At 39.8% G+C, this 18,706-nt stretch overlaps 1 protein-coding gene across 6 annotated transcripts in view; it reads left to right on the top strand.

Moving 5' to 3' along the window:
• TRAPPC11 (trafficking protein particle complex subunit 11) overlaps window positions 1-18,706 on the top strand; it is a 73,683-nt gene that overhangs the window by 13,728 nt on the left and 41,249 nt on the right. For 5 of the 6 annotated variants that reach the window (XR_008332086.1, XM_053402508.1, XM_053402507.1 and 2 more), the window contains exons 10-29: window positions 254-401; window positions 1,682-1,775; window positions 2,961-3,040; window positions 3,116-3,194; window positions 3,278-3,332; window positions 4,725-4,870; window positions 5,808-5,869; window positions 5,960-6,092; window positions 6,916-7,046; window positions 7,994-8,146; window positions 8,784-8,971; window positions 9,828-9,976; window positions 10,519-10,640; window positions 11,125-11,244; window positions 12,859-12,924; window positions 13,013-13,169; window positions 13,839-13,950; window positions 15,516-15,607; window positions 16,648-16,781; window positions 17,792-17,959. Coding sequence is in view for 5 of the 6 variants with exons in the window: in XM_053402508.1 (XP_053258483.1) it covers window positions 254-401; window positions 1,682-1,775; window positions 2,961-3,040; window positions 3,116-3,194; window positions 3,278-3,332; window positions 4,725-4,870; window positions 5,808-5,869; window positions 5,960-6,092; window positions 6,916-7,046; window positions 7,994-8,146; window positions 8,784-8,971; window positions 9,828-9,976; window positions 10,519-10,640; window positions 11,125-11,244; window positions 12,859-12,924; window positions 13,013-13,169; window positions 13,839-13,950; window positions 15,516-15,607; window positions 16,648-16,781; window positions 17,792-17,959 (2,389 nt within the window). In the remaining variant the exon portion in view is untranslated. Of the gene's footprint in view, window positions 1-253; window positions 402-1,681; window positions 1,776-2,960; window positions 3,041-3,115; window positions 3,195-3,277; window positions 3,333-4,724; window positions 4,871-5,807; window positions 5,870-5,959; window positions 6,093-6,915; window positions 7,047-7,993; window positions 8,147-8,783; window positions 8,972-9,827; window positions 9,977-10,518; window positions 10,641-11,124; window positions 11,245-12,858; window positions 12,925-13,012; window positions 13,170-13,838; window positions 13,951-15,515; window positions 15,608-16,040; window positions 16,231-16,647; window positions 16,782-17,791; window positions 17,960-18,706 lie in introns of those variants that run through there. The other variant, XM_053402509.1, reaches the window with a different exon arrangement.

The raw sequence follows: 18,706 nt of genomic DNA, 5'->3' as shown, positions 1-18,706 counted from the left end.
TTATTTTAAAATTATTTTGGTTTGAAGCAAAGGATGCCCTGGGTTTTCAGACTTTCTATTTCTCATGGCTATATAGGAAAGTTTTGGATTCTTTCCTTAAATTAAGATTCTTGGGGTCCTGGAAAGAGGTCAGGATTTTGTGTGGCCCATGAGTTAGTTGCCTGTTGCTACTCTGCTTAATCCTTCTGAAAAATCTGAAGTGTCTGGTTCTGAAGATGTGTGTGTGATTTCCCCCCCTTTTTGTTTTAAACAGATTCCAAGCTTTTGGAGATTTGTTTGATGAAGCTATTAAACTAGGACTGACAGCTATTCAAACTCAGAATCCTGGTTTCTATTACCAGCAGGCAGCATACTATGCACAAGAACGGAAGCAATTGGCCAATAGTCTCTGTAATCATGAGGTGAGTCATAGGCTGCCTTACATTTGTTTACCCTCCTTTCTGAGACCATATTCTTACAAGGTTTTCTGCAAGAAGTGTCTATAGCTTTTAGGGTTTTTCTAAATACTGACTTCTAGATAGCTGTGCTGACTCATTTGTGTGAATGGTGTTACCATGCACTGATCAGTTACAGTGGTGTACAAAAAGCTGATTCCTGTTCGTTCCTGTGTGTGATTCCAGTGCAGCAAAGAATCAACATGGGCTGCTATAAACCATACCTGCGGGACATAGGTTATAAAAATTAACCAAAAGTAAGGCTGAAAACAGAACTTATTTTGATTTATCAGTGAATTTCAGGTAAAGGTAACATGAATAATAAGATTTTTGGATTAGCAAGTTGGTATTTTTTAACTAATGAGTCTACACTCAGAGTCCTAAACTTGTAGAATTGGATCACCAGGATCATCTAGTCCAACCCCCTGTAATTCAGGAATCTTTTGCCCAACGTGGGGCTCAAGAGTCTTATGCTCTACTGACTGAGGTATCTCAGATCCTGTAATCTCTTCTGTAAGCTTACTTTTATAAGCCCATAACTTTTGGTCAAGAGGTTTATATGTTTACTTATAGACATATATACACACAGAGATTAAAAAAACTTGGTTTGTGTATGGTAAATTCATGTGTTGTATAGTCTAAATAATGCACACCTTTTAGAATCCTAGTGTATGTCGGCACTCTTACTCAGTTACAGGTTTCTAAGCAACTTTATTTGGGCACGGACTCTAATGATAGGTCATGCTACATTAGTATACTAGAATGCCCATAAAAGTGTTCATTTAAAAGTATGTGGGGAAAAATAAGAAAAAAGAACTTTAAATAGCAGTTTTGTAGTCTTCAAACATAATCCAGAATACCGGGGGTGTTCAGGTCTCCCTCTATTAGTTAGATCATGCAAAACATAAACATTTTTACTCTAATAGTTAGCTCTACAGAAGCCATAGTTAAGTGTACACGCATGCACAGTCCTGCGTCCAAATATATTTTCATGAATTTCATTGAATTCAAGAGTCTTAAGCAGGTATACGTAGGTTCAGTGTAATGCCTTTATGTACCAACAAGCATTTTTCTGTTTCCATCCTCTGTGCCAATACAGGTTTGGGTGTGGTTTTGCTTCTTCTATAAACACATACATTTTGGAAGTCTTCCCCTCCCCACCCCCAGCATTCAGTTGTGTGTTTTATTATCACACTGTGTCATAACCTTTAACAATATAGTTAAGGCTCTCTTTGCTTAATTTGCAGTCTTCCGTAATATATCCCAATCCAGATCCACTGGAAACTCAAACTGGAATGCTTGACTTCTACGGACAAAGACCATGGAGGCAGGGAATACTAAGTAAATATCTTTTCAGTTTCTTGCCTACAGAACATAAACAAAAAGCAATCTTAGTTAACAAACATTTATCCTAATGTGTGTATATTTCAAATTGTGTTCCTGAGAGCCTTATATATCCTGCCAAGCATATTGGGGAAACTTCTGTGACAGGAGTAAGGAACCTGTTACTCCCCAGGTGATGTTGGTTCATTCACCATTCTGGCTGCTACTGCTGGAAATCATAGTCCAACCACATCTGGAGGGTTTTCTACCTCTGCACTATGAGAAGACTGGTAATGCTAGCTGAGCTCCTCTGACTGACAGCTTCCCTGCTGCTACTGATCTTATCCTTCAGTGCCCAGGTGTGTACTTGCAGCTCATCCAGGGCAGTGATAAAGCCCAACAGACTTAACCTATGTCTCAAGTGAATCAAGTATGGCCTAAGACATATCGTATATACTGCAATACATGACAGACATGCTGAAGTTCATTAAGAGGCATATCAGTTCAGGAATGGTTCCGCAGAGTAGTAACATGTTCTGTGGAAGCTTGTACCATAATAAATTGGTTAATCTTTAAAGTGGCACAGGACTAGAGGAAACAGATGGGCTTGTATATTTCTGTTCATGTGGAGATCTACTACCTCTGTTGAAATGAATGAGGCAGCCTATGCTTGGAAAAGCAACTTCTGTTTGTTAGAGCCCATACAGAGATTTGGAACGGGATGACAGTGAACTAAGTCTGTGGTTTTAAACATTCCATTCAAAGGCTTAGAATGAGTTTACCAGATAAATGCAAACCCTCTCATTGTGTGATATAAGGCTTGTGTCATTATTAGTAGCTTCTATAATAGCAAAAATTAAATAAGTGTTGCTTTTCTGGAATCAGTCCTTTTATGGGCTGTTGCCAAGAAACCACAGATTGTGAGGTTTTGGCTTTGTTGCTAAGAGCAGTAATTTTCCTAGTAGGCTGACTTAGACCATAGCACTTAAAGGTGCTTTAGTTTTTAGTATGTTTAATTATTTCAGCCTATCTTTTTAAGCAGTCTACTTAAAAGAACAAAGAATACACCTGAGTTCTAAAACATTCCTTCTCCTACGATACAGAGCAGTGTTTAGAATCTGAACATTCTTGAACTGGAACTAGGCTTGTAACAAAAGAATGTACACTAGTTCATTAAGATGGATTTTTCATTGTCATATGCAGGCTTTGATCTCAATGATCCCGAAAAGGAGAAAGTGGGAATTTTGGCGCTGCAACTGAAAGAGAGAAAGGTTCTTCACTCTGTAAGTCACATTTCAATAGTATTTATAGTTTGTCATTGTAAGGGCAAATATAACTTTAACAATACTTTTTATTAGGAGCTAATAATCACCTTGCTGAGTAATGCAGTTGCCCAATTCAAGAAGTACAAATGTCCAAGAATGAAAAGTCACTTGAGTAAGTATAATATTCCTAACTAATGTTTAATAAAACACATTTTACAGTTTTTAATACTGTAAATAATATAATGTTCTTTTCAGTGGTTCAGATGGGTGAAGAGTATTACGATACTAAAGATTACACCAAAGCTTTGAAGTAAGTATGATTTTTATAAATGCCACTGCATGATTTTAGGTATTTATTTTTTAATTTTTGTTTAGTAATTTAAGTGAAAATTGGAAAACTTTTTTCAGCAGTGTATAGAAGAGGGTTGTGAATAGGTTGATTTGAAAGTTATTGAATCTATCATAAATTGTAACAGGACAGGTTATCCTGGCATAGCTTCAGTGAGTTCAGATATTGCAGGTGGTATGCAACTAGACAGTTCCACTAGTACAAGGACTTTTGGCTGTGCAGCAGAACTTTCTCTTTCCTCTGTGTGCCTCTTAAATATATTTGGGGGGGTTTCTCAAACCATCTGCAGATTTAGGGGGCATGTGGGGAGAGGAGTGGGAGGGAAAGTTCCTTTGCACAGTCAAAAGTCCTTCTGCTAATAAACTGTTTAGCTGGATGCCACCCTGTGGCTATAATTCAATATGTACAAATGTAATAGCTGATAAATTCTGTATTTTTTATAACTGTTTCTAGAGGAAATAACTTGGAAATATGAAGGTATAGGGGAAATACTCCGTTTCTAAAAATGCATTAACATAATGACAGTGCTAACCAAATTTGCTATTTTCATAGTGGTTTTCCCTAGGACACGTGTTTTTATTGCCTTAACTCAGTAGAGTGCTACTGAGTTGCAAATATTTTGTGACTGATATTTCAGTAACAATATTTGTCAAGTAGATTATTGAATTTCTTTTTGAGTATAGCATTTAATTCTTGTTAAAGGTGAAATCCTAGCGTGGGTATGCTGTGGAAGGTTTTAGAATTCAGCAACAGCCCTCTTGTTACCAGCATCTCTTGAGATACATCAGCCGGAAGTCAGAAATATATCAGTAGAATGGCCTACAGATGTATCATACCTAACTGCCAGAAAACACTGTTAGAGCAGGAAGAAAAATAGAGCATTGCTAGGGGAGAAATAGACTGATGCCATAGTCTGCACCCTCTCAGATACTGCTCCTAGACATTGCACTGCCATGATGGGTTTAGTTCCCCTATGCAGGGCTCACGTGTTTTTGACATACTCCCCTGTGGTTAGTGTGTGCCGGCAGTTTTCCCATGAGCACTGGAGGAGTAACCAGTGGGATTTCTTCATTCTGTTCAGCTATTAGAACAAACCTCCAAGTTACTTTTGCGGCATGTAAAATTAACCTTATGTACTACTTTAGCTTTGTTTGCTAAGTGGAAGTCAAAGATGTGAAATCGGATCCCAGTTGTCATAGGGAACTGAAAATGTTCAGATTAATTTCCCCCCTAGGAAACTCACATCACAAAGCTTATTTGATCAGGTGCATCTTCTATTTGGCTTCTGTGTTATTTTTATATGAACTGTCAGATTCATTTGCTTAGTTAAATTCTCTTTTAACCCTTTTCCAGGCTGCTAGATTATGTTTTATGTGACTATCGTAGTGAAGGATGGTGGACTCTTCTTACTTCTATACTGACCACAGCTCTAAAATGTTCCTATCTCATGGCGCAAATAAAAGATTACCTTACATACTCATTAGAGCTGCTGGGAAGGGGTAAGGAAGTGCACTTCATTTCTGTCTTCTTCTTTTTAACCATTTTGATTTGAATGTTTATTAGCACAAACCTGGGCAGATGAAAGGCATTTGTGGTGTATGGAACAGCCCTGCCTAAAAGGGTTGTTGTATCTTTAAGAGACCCCTTCTTTGTGGTTTTGCTTCAAATGTGGTTAGACAATCTAGGGCCAAGGAGTTCTATGTTCAAATCCCAACTACATTAAGAAATTCCCTGAGTTACCTTGGACTGTTCAGTAACTCTCAGCCTAACATATGTGTGTGTGGAAGGTGGGCACACATCTTGCTCTGAGATCTTTGTAGGATTGGGATAGAAATGCAGCAAATATGCTGAACCTTCTTTGGAGCTGGTTGCAAGAACTAGACCTTGATTTTGAGTATGAAGATAGCTGGGGAATGTTAAAGCATTTGCAGGTATTACAGGCAGTAACTCTTCATTATAAATTGAAGGTGGGGTATAAATATTATTCGGGACGCGGGTGGCGCTGTGGGCAAAAGCCTCAGCGCCTAGGGCTTGCCGATCGAAAGGTTGGCGGTTCGAATCCCCGCGGCGGGGTGCGCTCCTGTTGTTCGGTCCCAGCGCCTGCCAACCTAGCAGTTCGAAAGCACCCCCGGGTGCAAGTAGATAAATAGGGACCGCTTACTAGCGGGAAGGTAAACGGCGTTTCCGTGTGCGGCTCTGGCTCGCCAGATGCAGCTTGTCACGCTGGCCACGTGACCCGGAAGTGTCTGCGGACAGCGCTGGCCCCCGGCCTCTTAAGTGAGATGGGCGCACAACCCTAGAGTCTGTCAAGACTGGCCCGTACGGGCAGGGGTACCTTTACCTTTACCTTTTATAAATATTATTATTATTATTATTATTATTATTATTATTATTATTATTCCTTTTTTCCTAATTTGTTTTTGTATTTTCCATCAGCGTCTACTTTGAAAGAAGATCAAAAGTCTCGGATAGAAAAGAATCTGATCAAAGTTCTCATGGTCAGTAGGTAGAATCCAACTTCTCTGAGACAATCTCCAAAAATGTAAAATGTTTTTCATATAGAACTGATATTCTTGTTTTGGATTCAGAATGAGACTCCAGATCCAGAACCTGAATGTGATACTGCTTCTGTGAAAGCTGCCCAGAAGTTGTGGACTGACCGCGTTTCTCTGGCAGGAAGTAATATCTTTACAATAGAAGTGCAAGACTTTATTCCATTCGGTATGTATCAAAGCTATTGAAAATAAAAAAGTCACGTTTTGTGCACCTGATGGGTAAACATCCATATTTCATTTCTGAAAGTTTTATTTTTTATAGTTTACAGATTTTACTAGATTTGGAAGTAGGGACTTAATACAGTGCATTGATATATTTATGCAGAAATCTTCACTAAAAAGTTTAGCATATACACTTTAGATCTCGGGTAAAAATTTCAACTGCAAAATGTTTGTGTGGTATGTCACGTTCATTCCAGTTGCCACAGGGAACGGCATCAAATCATGTTTTAAAATCGCACAGATGCATAGCACACACAAAAAACTTGCACCTTGTCAAAACTTTTGCAGGCTTCATCTCATCAGAATGATTACTATTCCTGTAAATTTAATCCAGTGCTGCCAAAAAGAAACTTAAGTTAAATACATTTTCCTATTGTAGTCAAGGGAGAATCTATCCAATGCTTTGGGAAATATGGTGGTGTGAACCTCCACTTTGAATTCATGGTGAAACATGATGTTGGGCTGAGCTGAAGCATATTCTATTTTTTCTGTGCACACCCTAATATATAATAGATATATTATGATACATCTTGTACATATTGAAGATAAGTGAACGCAATAGAAAATCAGAAGCTGCTCTGCCTACTGCATATCTGCTTGGATTGCAGCTAGAGAATCTCACTTCAAGTGTTCCATGTCTTTAGCTAGGGCAAGAAAGAGAAGAAGACCCCACTTAACTGAACTACCATTGGTCTTCTGTGAAATATGACAGTCATACTTAATACTGTGTTTCTTGTCTTTTTTTTTTTTTTTGCTCCAAACTCTAGTGCAGTGCAAAGCCAAGTTTCTTGCTCCAAGTTTTCATGTTGATACACCAGTTCAGTTTGACATATGCTTGAAAGCTGATTGTCCACATCCTATCCGGTTTTCTAAGCTGTGTGTTAGCTTCAATAATCAGGTAATTTAAAAAACAAACAAACCTTGCATTGCCTTTGAGGAAGGTTAATACCTTCTTGATGGGCAGTGGATAAGATTTGCCTTCTGCTAACCATTTTAATACTACAAAATATCAGTACTTCCTTTTCCACTTATTTTTTTTTCTTTTTTAGAATCTGCAAATTTATTTCTGTATAGGTAGTGATCCTTGTAAGTACAGACCTGATTTAATGGTGGTTCCAACAATATCAGGAGGGCACCGTGTTGGCTATCCCAAGTAACCAGTTAAACTACTTGCAGTGCAATCCTGTTTGTCTGTACTTGGAAGCAAGCCCCATTGAGTTCACTGGGATTTACCCTCTAGTACAGTGGTACCTCGGGTCAAGTACTTAATTCATTCCGGAGGTACTTTCTTACCTGAAACTGTTCTTAACCTGAGGTACCACTTTAGCTAATGGGGCCTCCTGCTGCCGCCGTGCCGCCGGAGCACAATTTCTGTTCTCATCCTGAAGCAAAGTTCTTAACCCGAGGTACTATTTCTGGGTTAGCAGAATCTGTAACCTGAAGCGTCTGTAACCTGAAGCGTATGTAACCCGAGGTACCACTGTACCTAGGATTGCTGTATAAATTACAAATATTTCCTTGAACTTTTCTCATCTTAAATAGCTTCAAAATGCAATTGATAGTTCTTTTTCAACATACAGTCGTACCTTGGTTTTTGAACAGCTTAGTACTTCCAGAACAGATTCCGTTCGACTTCCAAGGTACGACTGTATACATCTGTGAGTATTTTCTGTTGCTGCTTTGACATGAAGTGCATAGTATGTGTAACTTTTATTTAGCTCTAAAAGGGTTGGGGGGCAAAACAGTAATCCCAGCAAATGAGATTTGGTACATTATTCTACTCTTGTAGTGGTGCTGTTTTTGAAAACCTGCCCACTAATTTTTTATTTTTTTTTTTGGCTATAGGAATACAACCAATATTGTGTGGTGGAAGAAGCCTATCAAAAAAGTGACATGGAACCACCCAGCCAGGGGACATTGTGTCTTATCCCTGGTAAGACAAAGAAGTTCACTTTCAAATTTGTGGCAAAAACTGAGGATGTGGGAAAGAAGATTGAGGTAAGCCCTTAACTGATATTCAAAACAATACATTAAAAAGCTCAGTGACAGGTTGATTATAATTCAGTAGTTTGTTAACACCAGCAGACTAATCCAAGGGAGTACTGTTTTAACAAACAGGAGATAGAATTAGATGCCCAAGGCCTTTGCACTAGAAGGACATTTTGAGCTGTGCTGCAGCACTGCACCAGATGGGACTCTGCAGGGCATTGCATTATTCAGAAGGCCAAAATTGCAGCATTGGTAGAAAGGGGACATGGCAGAGTTGAAGTATTTTCTAGAAAACCTAGGAATCCTAAGATCACAATCCTGCGCACATATAGATTGTTGTGGGACAAGTCCTTTTGAATTGACTTCTGAACAAAGTTTCCAGTAAAGGTGGCATATATTAAAAATAGATCCACACATAATAGGAAAATTCTGATGCTGGATATTTTTATGTCCAATGGGGCAGGCTGATTTATGCACAGACAGTTCAGAATATTGATTTGCCTCAGCATAATTTCATAGAGAAGGAGGTGGCACTGGTAATGTGAATTTTATATTAGTGTGGTTCTGGGTGAATATTGTATGTGTCATGGCATATGTTACATGGACTGGAGTGGAAAAGTCCCAATGGTATTTGTCTGTCTTCCAGATCACATCAGTGGATTTGATTCTGGGTGGTGAGAACGGCCGGTGTTTGATTTTGAACTGGCATGGAGGAGGGGGAGATGCAGCTTCTTCTCAAGAAGCACTGCTTGCAGCTCGTTCCTTCAAAAGGAGACCTAAACTTCCAGATAATGAGGTTCATTGGGATAGCCTTGCAGTTCAGACGAGCACCATGTAAGTGGAAATCGGCATGTGCAATGGCAAATTTTTAATGGATACATAGAATGGTCTGGTGTCTTAGAGGGAGTGTGTGTGTGTGTGTGTGTGTGTGTAAGGTAAAGGTAAAGGGACCCCTGACCATTAGGTCCAGTCGCGGCCGACTCTGGGTTTGCGGCGCTCATCTCACTTCACTGGCCAAGGGAGCCGGTGTACAGCTTCCAGGTCATGTGGCCAGCATGACAAAGCCACTTCTGGTGAACCAGAGCAGTGCATGGAAACACTGTTTACCTTCACGCCGGAGTGGTACCTATTTATCTACTTGCACTTTGACGTGCTTTCAAACTGCTATGTGGGCAGGAGCAGGGACCGAGCAACGGAAGCTCACCCTGTTGCGGAGATTCGAACCGCCGACCTTCTGATCAGCAAGTCCTAGGTTCTGTGGTTTAACCCACAGCACCACCCGCATCCTGTGTGTGTGTGTGTGTGTGTGTGTGTGTGTGTGTGTGTGTGTGTATATAAACTAGAAAAATGCCGAGTTTCCCTCTCTTCTTCCCATTTGTAAAATGGAAATGGTGGTAATGAAAATAGTATAGAGAAGTGCCTGAGTATGTGTTATGCTGGGCAGCTAATAGTAGTGCATTTAGCATTAGTCCACATTTGTGACATTGCAAAAGTATGTGGCGAGAAGAGAGGATATGAGGGGATTTGAAAGGCATGTGGAACAAAAGTCAACTGTTTGCCTTGCATAGAATGCTGCTGCTCTGTTGCAAGCAGAGGCTTGCGCTGCAGCAGCTAGAGGAGTGGATAAGACCAGGACGTAAGAATGTTGAGAGGTAGCAGGCAGTTGATCTTTCTCTTGTTTTTATTAAAGGGTCATTTCCAGAGTGCCAAACATTTCTGTACAGCTAAGTCACGAACCTCCTGCCCTGACAAATGAAATGTACTGTTTGGTTGTGACAATTCAGTCACACGAGAAGACTGTTGCCAAAGATGTAAAGCTCACAGCAGGCTTAAAACCAGGTATTTGTTACGTGCCATGGTACTTGCTCACATTTCCTATAGAGAGTGATGGACTTATTATGGAAAGGATTAAATCACTCCCTTCTCCTGTACTGTTATGACAAATAAATAGCTATAGACAATTTGGATTGGTGCTGGAAGACAACCAAACACAGGACTTTTTTAGCAAGGTGATTTCAAAGTGTAACTTAAGAAGCTTTCAGCAAACGATTGTTAATCTTAACCACAGTTTAGGATTCAGATGTAATGCTAAAATAGGATTAATCTAAAATGGAAGCAGAAGTTTCCATCCTCCTTGTAGTCTTGCTGGGAGGTGGGTTTGCGACAGGATGTTCAAGCTCAAGGTTCACAAATCAGCTCCACGACAATCTTTTATGTGAACTGGGCCAATGTGGTTCTGAAGAACTTAACTTTGCATGAGATCAGTGCTGCGTAAAGTTCATATTGACTGCAGTTTTGTAATACAAGTTACTTAAAAGCTTTCCTAGTTGTTGCTATTGTAAACCTAACAAATATGACAATCTACTACCCCCTTATTTTAGGTCAAGATGCAAACCTGACTCAAAAAACTCACGTGACTCTAAATGGAACAGAAATGTGTGATGATTCCTATCCTGCTTTGCTTACTGATATCCCTGTAGGAGACTTGCAACCAGGTGAAAAGGTAAATATGTCCCTTTATCAGTGTAACAAGTGTTAAAAAGCAGTGATGGAATTATGTTGCACATGAGTACCTCTGAGATACAGGCCCCAATCCAAAGAAGATTGATTACAGTTCAGTTCCCTTTTCACTCCAACAGAAGTTCAGGATTATGATATTTCTTTGGATCTGTGCCACGATACATGTGGGACAGTAAGCAGGGAAACTGTTTCAGAATTCAGAATTTGCTCAAGAATTATATTTGCACATAGTGCAAACCACAACTACTTGTTTTTCCAAAGTAAAACACGAAGCAACCTAGGAACACAAAATGTTTCTCTTGGTTTCATATGCACACATAGTTGAGATAGTCCTAGAAATGCTTTTGGATGTGATGATGCTTTAAAATAAGACTTCTGCATATTGTACTTAGAGGCCTTTGGTATTTGTTTTGTCTACTCACTTTTTCTCTCTCCCTCCCTCTTTCTCCCCCCTGATTGTTGTAAAGCTGGAGAAGACCTTATATATTCACTGTGGAACAGTTGGTGCTAGGATGTTTCTTGTATATGTTTCCTACCTAGTGAGTGCGACCATTGAGGGAAAAGAGATTATCTGCAAATGTCACAGGGTATGTTGGACTGGTTGGCAGTTGTTTTTTTCTTAGATTCTCCAAGTGTATCCCTGTGCACATGACTAGCTAAAGTCTAGGGTTTCCTAAGCATGCAGACTACATGCATAAGTTCTATTGGAATCCATTATGCATGGATGGTTCGACAAATGTCATCTTTTTAATTCTAATTTTTTTGTTTCTGTTGTTTATATTACAGCATCAATAAATTGAAATGAAGTAGGACATTATAAATGTATAAACAGTATCATGAAATGGAATATGTTTACAGTATAATATATAAATAAAAATAAATTGAGTGGCTTGTTTATAATGTGGTCAACCAGAAATGCATATTAAGAGAGACGTTTCTTCATTATCCACTTTGATAAGCTTGGCTATTAGTGATAAAAGTAGTAATTCCTCTGACAAGATGTTCAGAGGAAGAAGGGGTGTACCGTTCTATAACTGAAAGAAGGCAAACTTAAGAGGTGTCAGGAAATAGCTAGGATGGTCAGTGGCGTAGCGTGGCTTGTCAGCACCCGGGGCAAGGCAAGTAATTTGTGCCCCCTAACCCGTGGATTTGCGCCCCCTAACCCTAACCCCCAGATGTTGCGCCCGGTGCGGCCGGCCCCCCCTGCACCCCCCACGCTACGCCACTGAGGATGGTGAACACCCAGGTCCTCAACATGCAACAGTCTCCTTCAACTCAAGAGAATGTTTATATCCATGTAGCGCCAGTCTGCACGCCTTGTAACCAACTAAGCTGAATGTAGCCGCATGTGTCACTCAACTTTTGCATTCTGGCAGGCAGCGAAACCAGGAAGTGTATTTAGCCGCTAGTCAGCAGCCGCGCATGAGTTCAGCTTAGTGAGTGATGACTTGTGCAGACCTGAGCATAATTGGGGGGGGGGGGCTAAGGTGCCAAATGACTCTGGTGCTGAAATAATAGGACCAGTGGGATGAAAGACTATACAGTGGTACCTCGGGTTAAGTACTTAATTCGTTCCGGAGGTCCGTACTTAACCTGAAACTGTTCTTAACCTGAAGCACCACTTTAGCTAATGGGGCCTCCTGCTGCTGCTGCGCCGCCGGAGCACAATTTCTGTTCTCATCCTGAAGCAAAGTTCTTAACCTGAAGCACTATTTCTGGGTTAGCGGAGTCTGTAACCTGAAGCGTATGTAACCTGAAGCATATGTAACCCAAGGTACCACTGTAATTGGTTTTAATAATGTGTGTTTTAAGAATGCAACTAATTTGAGACAGTAGTTACTAGTATTGACCATGCGTCTTTTTTTGGTAAAAAATAAGATGCTGGTACTCGTTATCTTGATAAATGTGTCATTGGTGCTAGCACATGATGGCTTCCAGGGTTAACGAAAAAAGAGGTGGTGGTGCTGTGTACTGGTCAGTACCATTTTCCACACACCCACACCCTGAGTATGGATAAGATCAAGCTATATTTGGAAATTTTTCCTTCTCTGATATAGGAGGAGGTTTTTTAGAGTACCTATAGATGGAGGAGTTACTGTTTGCATGAGTTGCAGAGGAATGATAAAGCTTTTGCTACTTTTTGGATGTTGGCCCATGAAAATTGAAACTGGAAGATGATTTAGGGTTTCTTTTTTGTGCAGGATGAAACAGTTACTGTGGAGACAGTATTTCCATTTGAGGTAGCTGTTAAGTTTGTCTCAGCTAAGGTACGTTACTAAAACCTGATTGAAAACATTGCCTGGACAGACAGTATGAACGATAAAATGACCCACCTTTTGTTTCTCTTCCTGGCAGTTTGAGCATTTAGATAAAGTGTTTTTGGACATCCCATTTTTGTTGATGACAGACATCCTCAGTGCTTCTCCTTGGGCCCTCACTATTGTAACCAGCCAGCTGCAGCTTTCTCCTTCCATGATGCCTGTGGATCATCTAGAATCTTACGTGGAGAATGGTGAGAACCTTCCTGTGTATTCTTAAGCACCCTTCTGGGATGTTGTTTGGGAAGAAACCCATTGATTGTTACTGCATTATGCCAGGCATACAGTATGTGTTTTTATTTGAATAGGATTATTTTGATTTATATTGCATAGAATTAATAAACTTTTCTCAAAAAGCAAAATCTGGAGATTAATTTGACTCCCTTGCAAGTGTACCCTGTCTGCATTTCCTCCACCACAACCAACATTTTGACATAGTTGCTACACAGTGAAATGTCTGCACTTTTACAGTAAAGTAACTTGGCAGAGGTGGTGAAAGCCCACCAAGTCCTGTTTGACTCTGGAGATATTTGATAACATATAAGCCTATCTTTTGTCATTAAATGACTGCTCCTTCTGTCTTTATGTGATTTGGTTCCTCTGCTTTTGCTGGGGAACAGGAAAAAGTGAAACAATGCTCTGTACTGTACATATGCTTGTGTTCTTTATAGTCTTCATAGGTTAATGTTTGCTACACTTAAAGGGTAAAGGGGACCCCTGACCATTAGGTCCAGTCATGACTGACTCTGGGGTTGCGGCGCTCATCTCGCTTTATGTAAATAATATAGAGTATGTTCATATAAAACATTCATAATGATTTCTGTATCTGAGAAACTTTAGACTGAACCTGACTTTTCTGATAGTTGTTTTACAGACAGGTGAAAGTGCTAGTGAATGTTTTTGCCTTCGCTGTCCATCACTTCCTACTGGTCAAAGTGGAGTGGCTACTGGAAGTTACGTAATTTCCTGGAAAAGGTAAATATTCCCATCTGCCTCTTCAAAAGTCCCATAGGTTAGTCTTGTATATTTCTTCCTTATTGATGAATATCAATAAGCATTATCACAGTTCAAGCCTTCTGGCATACAATTTGGGCAGAACAGAGAGAAGCCTTGGCTATCTAATATTGTATTTTTTAGCCAGATCGAACAGTAGTCCATTAAAATAGCGGGGGGTGAAATAGACTGTGGAAAAACATTCACACAGATACCCCAGGCACAGGGCTGCTGAAGAAACCCATTCACACAAATTTTGAACACATGAATCTAGAGAGTTCAGATAAGGCAGATCAGCATTTCTCTGACTATTCAAGGCACACTCCCAGCCAAGGAGCTTGTTTTTTCATTATCAGCTCCTTAGTGAAACAAAGCATTCAGGGAACCAGTTCTTTAGCAGAATGCAGTAGGAACAACTTTCATAATATATTGCTGAAAAGAAGAGCTTGGAGTGAATGTTGCCCAAGGCAGAATTTTGTCTGGAGTCTTAAGTTTACATTGTGGACTCTACTTTGTAGTTTACCTAGGATGGGGGCTTGGAAAACTCTTCATCAGGTTTTTCTGGGCTTCTGAGGACCCACCTGGTGCCTTGAGGCCTCTGCAAAGGCTTTGGCCTGCCTGTCATGAATGGGGCTCTTCTCACTGCCCAACCTGTGTAGTTCTGTGTGTGAGTAACTAACAGCATGCAGACCAAAGCCTGCATATACGCCTCATATGCTTATGTGCTGAATCTGTGCCCATAATGCCAGGTGGCCATGAATGCTTCTGCTAGTGTGGTGAAGAGTCCACGGTGCAAACCTTCAGACCCAACACTTTAGAGGCTTCATGTAGCAGAGGTGGGGTTATGGATTCTAGCTAGGCTGTAGTTTTAGGCAGAATGCAAATACTTACCTGGTAGTAAGTGTTGCGGTTTGCAAACGTTTTTGGGAAGCTGAACATCCAATTTGGCTACCACTTGAGTGCAGGAAGCTCCTGTAGCCAATTGGAAGCCGCGCCTTATTTTGAATGGTTTCGGGAGTCAGAACAGATTAAGTTCGAGAACCGAGGTACCACTGTAGTATTTTATCAAATTCAGGAACATAGATCTTTCTGCAAAATTTATTTTATGTATTTCACTCATCCCTAAAATTTATGGCCATTGTATATTCTAAGTTCATATCTAGGTATTGCAACAACCTAAAAAACCTAAAACAAGCAAAAAGAATCTGAATTGAGTAGAAAGAGCCGTTGGCAAAATGAAAAGCTGAAAAACAAGGTCCCTATGCTTTTCTGTTCCCCTAACCATCTGCCCTTACTGTATTTTGGTGTTCATGTTTTATAACCTTTAATCATTCTTCACAATACTTACCTTGACTTATTATGCAAAGCACTGAATTGTGCAAATCTGTTTTTGTCACCTAGATCCCATATCCCTTTTTGTCCCATGCCTCTAATAATTAGATTTTCTTGTAGCTCTTTCCTCTTATCTTTTAAACTGAAAATTAAGAAGTCGTTTACTGCTGATTTTTTTGTAGTGTTAAAATATTTATCTCTGTTTTCTTTTAAAGGCGCACAGCTGAGAAGAGCATACCTGTTGTTAATACTGTGATCACACTCCCCCACGTTATTGCAGAAAGTATCCCACTCCATGTTAACGCAGGTAATGCAAATTTATGCATAAAGTCATGCTCGACCTCAGATGCTCTCAAACTCTTAATCGCAGTGCAAAATTAGATTCTGGTGTGTTGCAAAAGTGTTGCTTACTAACATAGTTTGTGGACAAAGTCATTTCCCCATTAAATGTAAAGGACTGGGTTGGGTCCACTTTGTCATACTTGGATTAGATCCACTAAAATCAATGCAATTTAAGTTAGTCATAAGTCCTATTGATTTCAGTAGGTCTGCTCTAAGTATGACTAAGTTTAGATCCAACCCTTTGTGCTGCCACAACTCGCTCCAGTTTCTAAAATATAAGAGGCAAAAAAAGATCACAGTTCACACAATTGATAGATGCAAATTCTGTTTGTCACCTGTTTCCATCTTTATAAAACTTCCACGAGAACACACACGATTTCTTGAACTTCTTTCCCCAGAAACATACAAAAGCAGACCGACTCCCAAACCTGTCCAATAAGTGTGACAGGCTGAACATCCTGGGTTCAAATCTTTGCTAGGCCATGAAACTGCTGGTGATATGGCGCATCTCACCCTAATTCAAGCAACCTCTCTTTGCCATTTCAAAGGCAAGATATAAAATGTAATAAATAAAAGTTTATTTGCTAAGTTGTTCCATCATTTTGTATGTTTCTGGGGAAAGAAGTGATGCTCCATTCGTTTGTTACAGATGTGAATTTTCATAAAAGCAAAAGACTGAAATAGGTTATTCTAGTTCCATTTTTTAAAAATCCAGACTGTAATGCACAATCTTCCCTTTTCACTTACTGCTGACAGATGGAATTTGCCTTGCAGCACTTCAGCAACTTAACAGTGTCTAAAAAGAGACTGGTATTTTCGTCAGTCCTACGTGAAGCTACAATGTTTTTATGGTTACTCCTGTGTTTAGTACATTTTTAATCTTCTTGGTTTCTGAGGTATATAACCCTAAATAGTGTTAATATATACTTGCAAAGTTGAGAAAGAAACAATAAATGCTATTTTTGCTGAAATACATGTAACTTCTGTTACACTTCCTTTACAAAGATTTGCCCTCGTTTGGTCGAGTCAGAGAATCCTTACCTGTAAAATATCACCTGCAAAATAAGACGAATATTGTTCAAGATGTGGAAGTGTTAGTGGAACCCAGTGAAGCCTTCATGTTTTCTGGCCTTAAGCAGGTATGGCTTAGACTCCAAACTTAAAAGAAATATTTTGTTACAGCCTCTTGCATACCTTCAAGCTATTATCTGAATCACACATAGGATAAATTGATTGTCCTAAACATGTCCAATTTTATTGTTCTGAATATTGTGTCTGTTTGCAAAACTTAGAGGTGGAGAAACGGGGGAATAAAAACCACAAGATATCCTTGTTTGAGGGAAGAATAACTTTTTACATAAATCTGAAATATTAAGTTTGTATATACAGATATCTAGGTACCTGGGAGAACTTTGCATTTATCTATAATTGAGAGAGAAACTAGAGTAGAGAGAGGGTAGAGAAAGAAAATAATGATGGTTGTAAGAAATTGTATGGTTCATTACCTTAAACTGTATGCTCCCATTCATTACATGGGCTTGCCAATCTGAAGGTCAGCAGTTCGAATCTGTGTGACAGGGTGAGCTCCTGTTGCTCTGTCCAAGTTTCTGTCAACCTAGCAGTTTGAAAGCATCCCAGTGCAAGTAGATAATAGGTACTTTTGCGGCAGGAAGGTACAGTGTTTTGTGTGCTCTGGCAATCATCACGGTGTTCCATTGCGCCAGAAGCGGTTTAGTCATGCTGGCCACATGACCTGGAAAGCTGACTGTGGACAAACACTGGTTCCCTTGGCCTAAAGCGAGATGAATGCCACACCCCATAGTCACCTTTGACTGGACTTAACCATCCAGGGGTCTTTTACCTTTTCCATGGGGAACTCTGATACGGTTGTGACTTCAGCAGCTGCCATTTAAGAAACAGACAACTTGTAACATTCACAAGATATACTTGAGCCTTTGCAAGTGCCGGTCAGGAGGGTTGAAATTACAAGGTTAAAGTTGAAAGAGCGAGGAGGTTGAGAAATTGGGAATAAAAAGAACATACTAATGATTAACTGTTTCAGACAAACGTTTAAATAAAATAGAAAGCCTGGATTGAGATTGTAATCCAAAAAAAAGGACTGATTACAGACTTTGAACTGTATTTTTAGATAAGATTGCGAATCCTTCCTGGTACCGAACAGGAAATGTTATACAACTTCTATCCTCTCATGGCTGGATATCAACAGCTTCCATCACTTAATATCAACCTGCTACGGTTTCCAAATTTCACCAACCAGCTGCTTAGAAGATTTATACCAACACACATATTTGTAAAGGTAAGATGTAATAATGACATCTGTGCTGTTTAGAGCTCTTTCAGTACATGTGTCATGCTTAAAGACAGTTGAATATTAGGCTAGACTTTTCAAGTTGGCATAGCATCTACCCAGAAATTGCAAAATGTAAGAAGCAAATCTATAATTTGGAGTATAGTCAATTAGAAGGCTCTTGTTGACTGCATTTTGCAATAATTTAATTGGGATTCTGAGGAAATATTTCCGGTTAAGACTAGCTTACATCATTTTATGAGAGAACCAGAGTATCTATTCAGTCCGTAAAATGTGCCAAAGCTTCTGCCTGTATTCTGTGATCCAATTTAAAATTAGGCAAACAATACCTGCTATTTCGTATTATATTCAGTACTTTGTAAGATGCTTAGTTGAAATAGTTTCAAGGTAGAGTAAATATTCTCTTTGGGTTATGAATTACCATGATGCTAAATCAAACCTGGAAATAACTGGAATTGAAAAGAGTCTAATATGAAGACAAAGCACCAATGGCTTCTTTGGCATTTGTTAAAAGTATTCATATGATAGTGGAATTATTAGGCACAGTCATACCTCGCGTTGAATGCGCTTCGGGTTGAGCGTGTTTGAGTTGCGCTCCGCGGCAACCCGGAAGTAACGGAGTACGTTACTTCAGGGTTTCGCCGCATGCGCAGACGCTCAAAATGACGTCCCACGCATGCGCAGAAGCGGCAAAAAGCGGCGCACGCGTGCGCAGACGTGCCATCGCTAGTTACT

The sequence above is a fragment of the Podarcis raffonei genome, chromosome 9 (assembly GCF_027172205.1).
Source record: "Podarcis raffonei isolate rPodRaf1 chromosome 9, rPodRaf1.pri, whole genome shotgun sequence".
NCBI classification, from domain to species: Eukaryota; Metazoa; Chordata; class Lepidosauria; order Squamata; family Lacertidae; genus Podarcis; species Podarcis raffonei.
The sequence above is the reverse complement of the archived record's forward strand: the minus strand, read 5'-3'. Positions and strand labels throughout refer to the sequence as shown.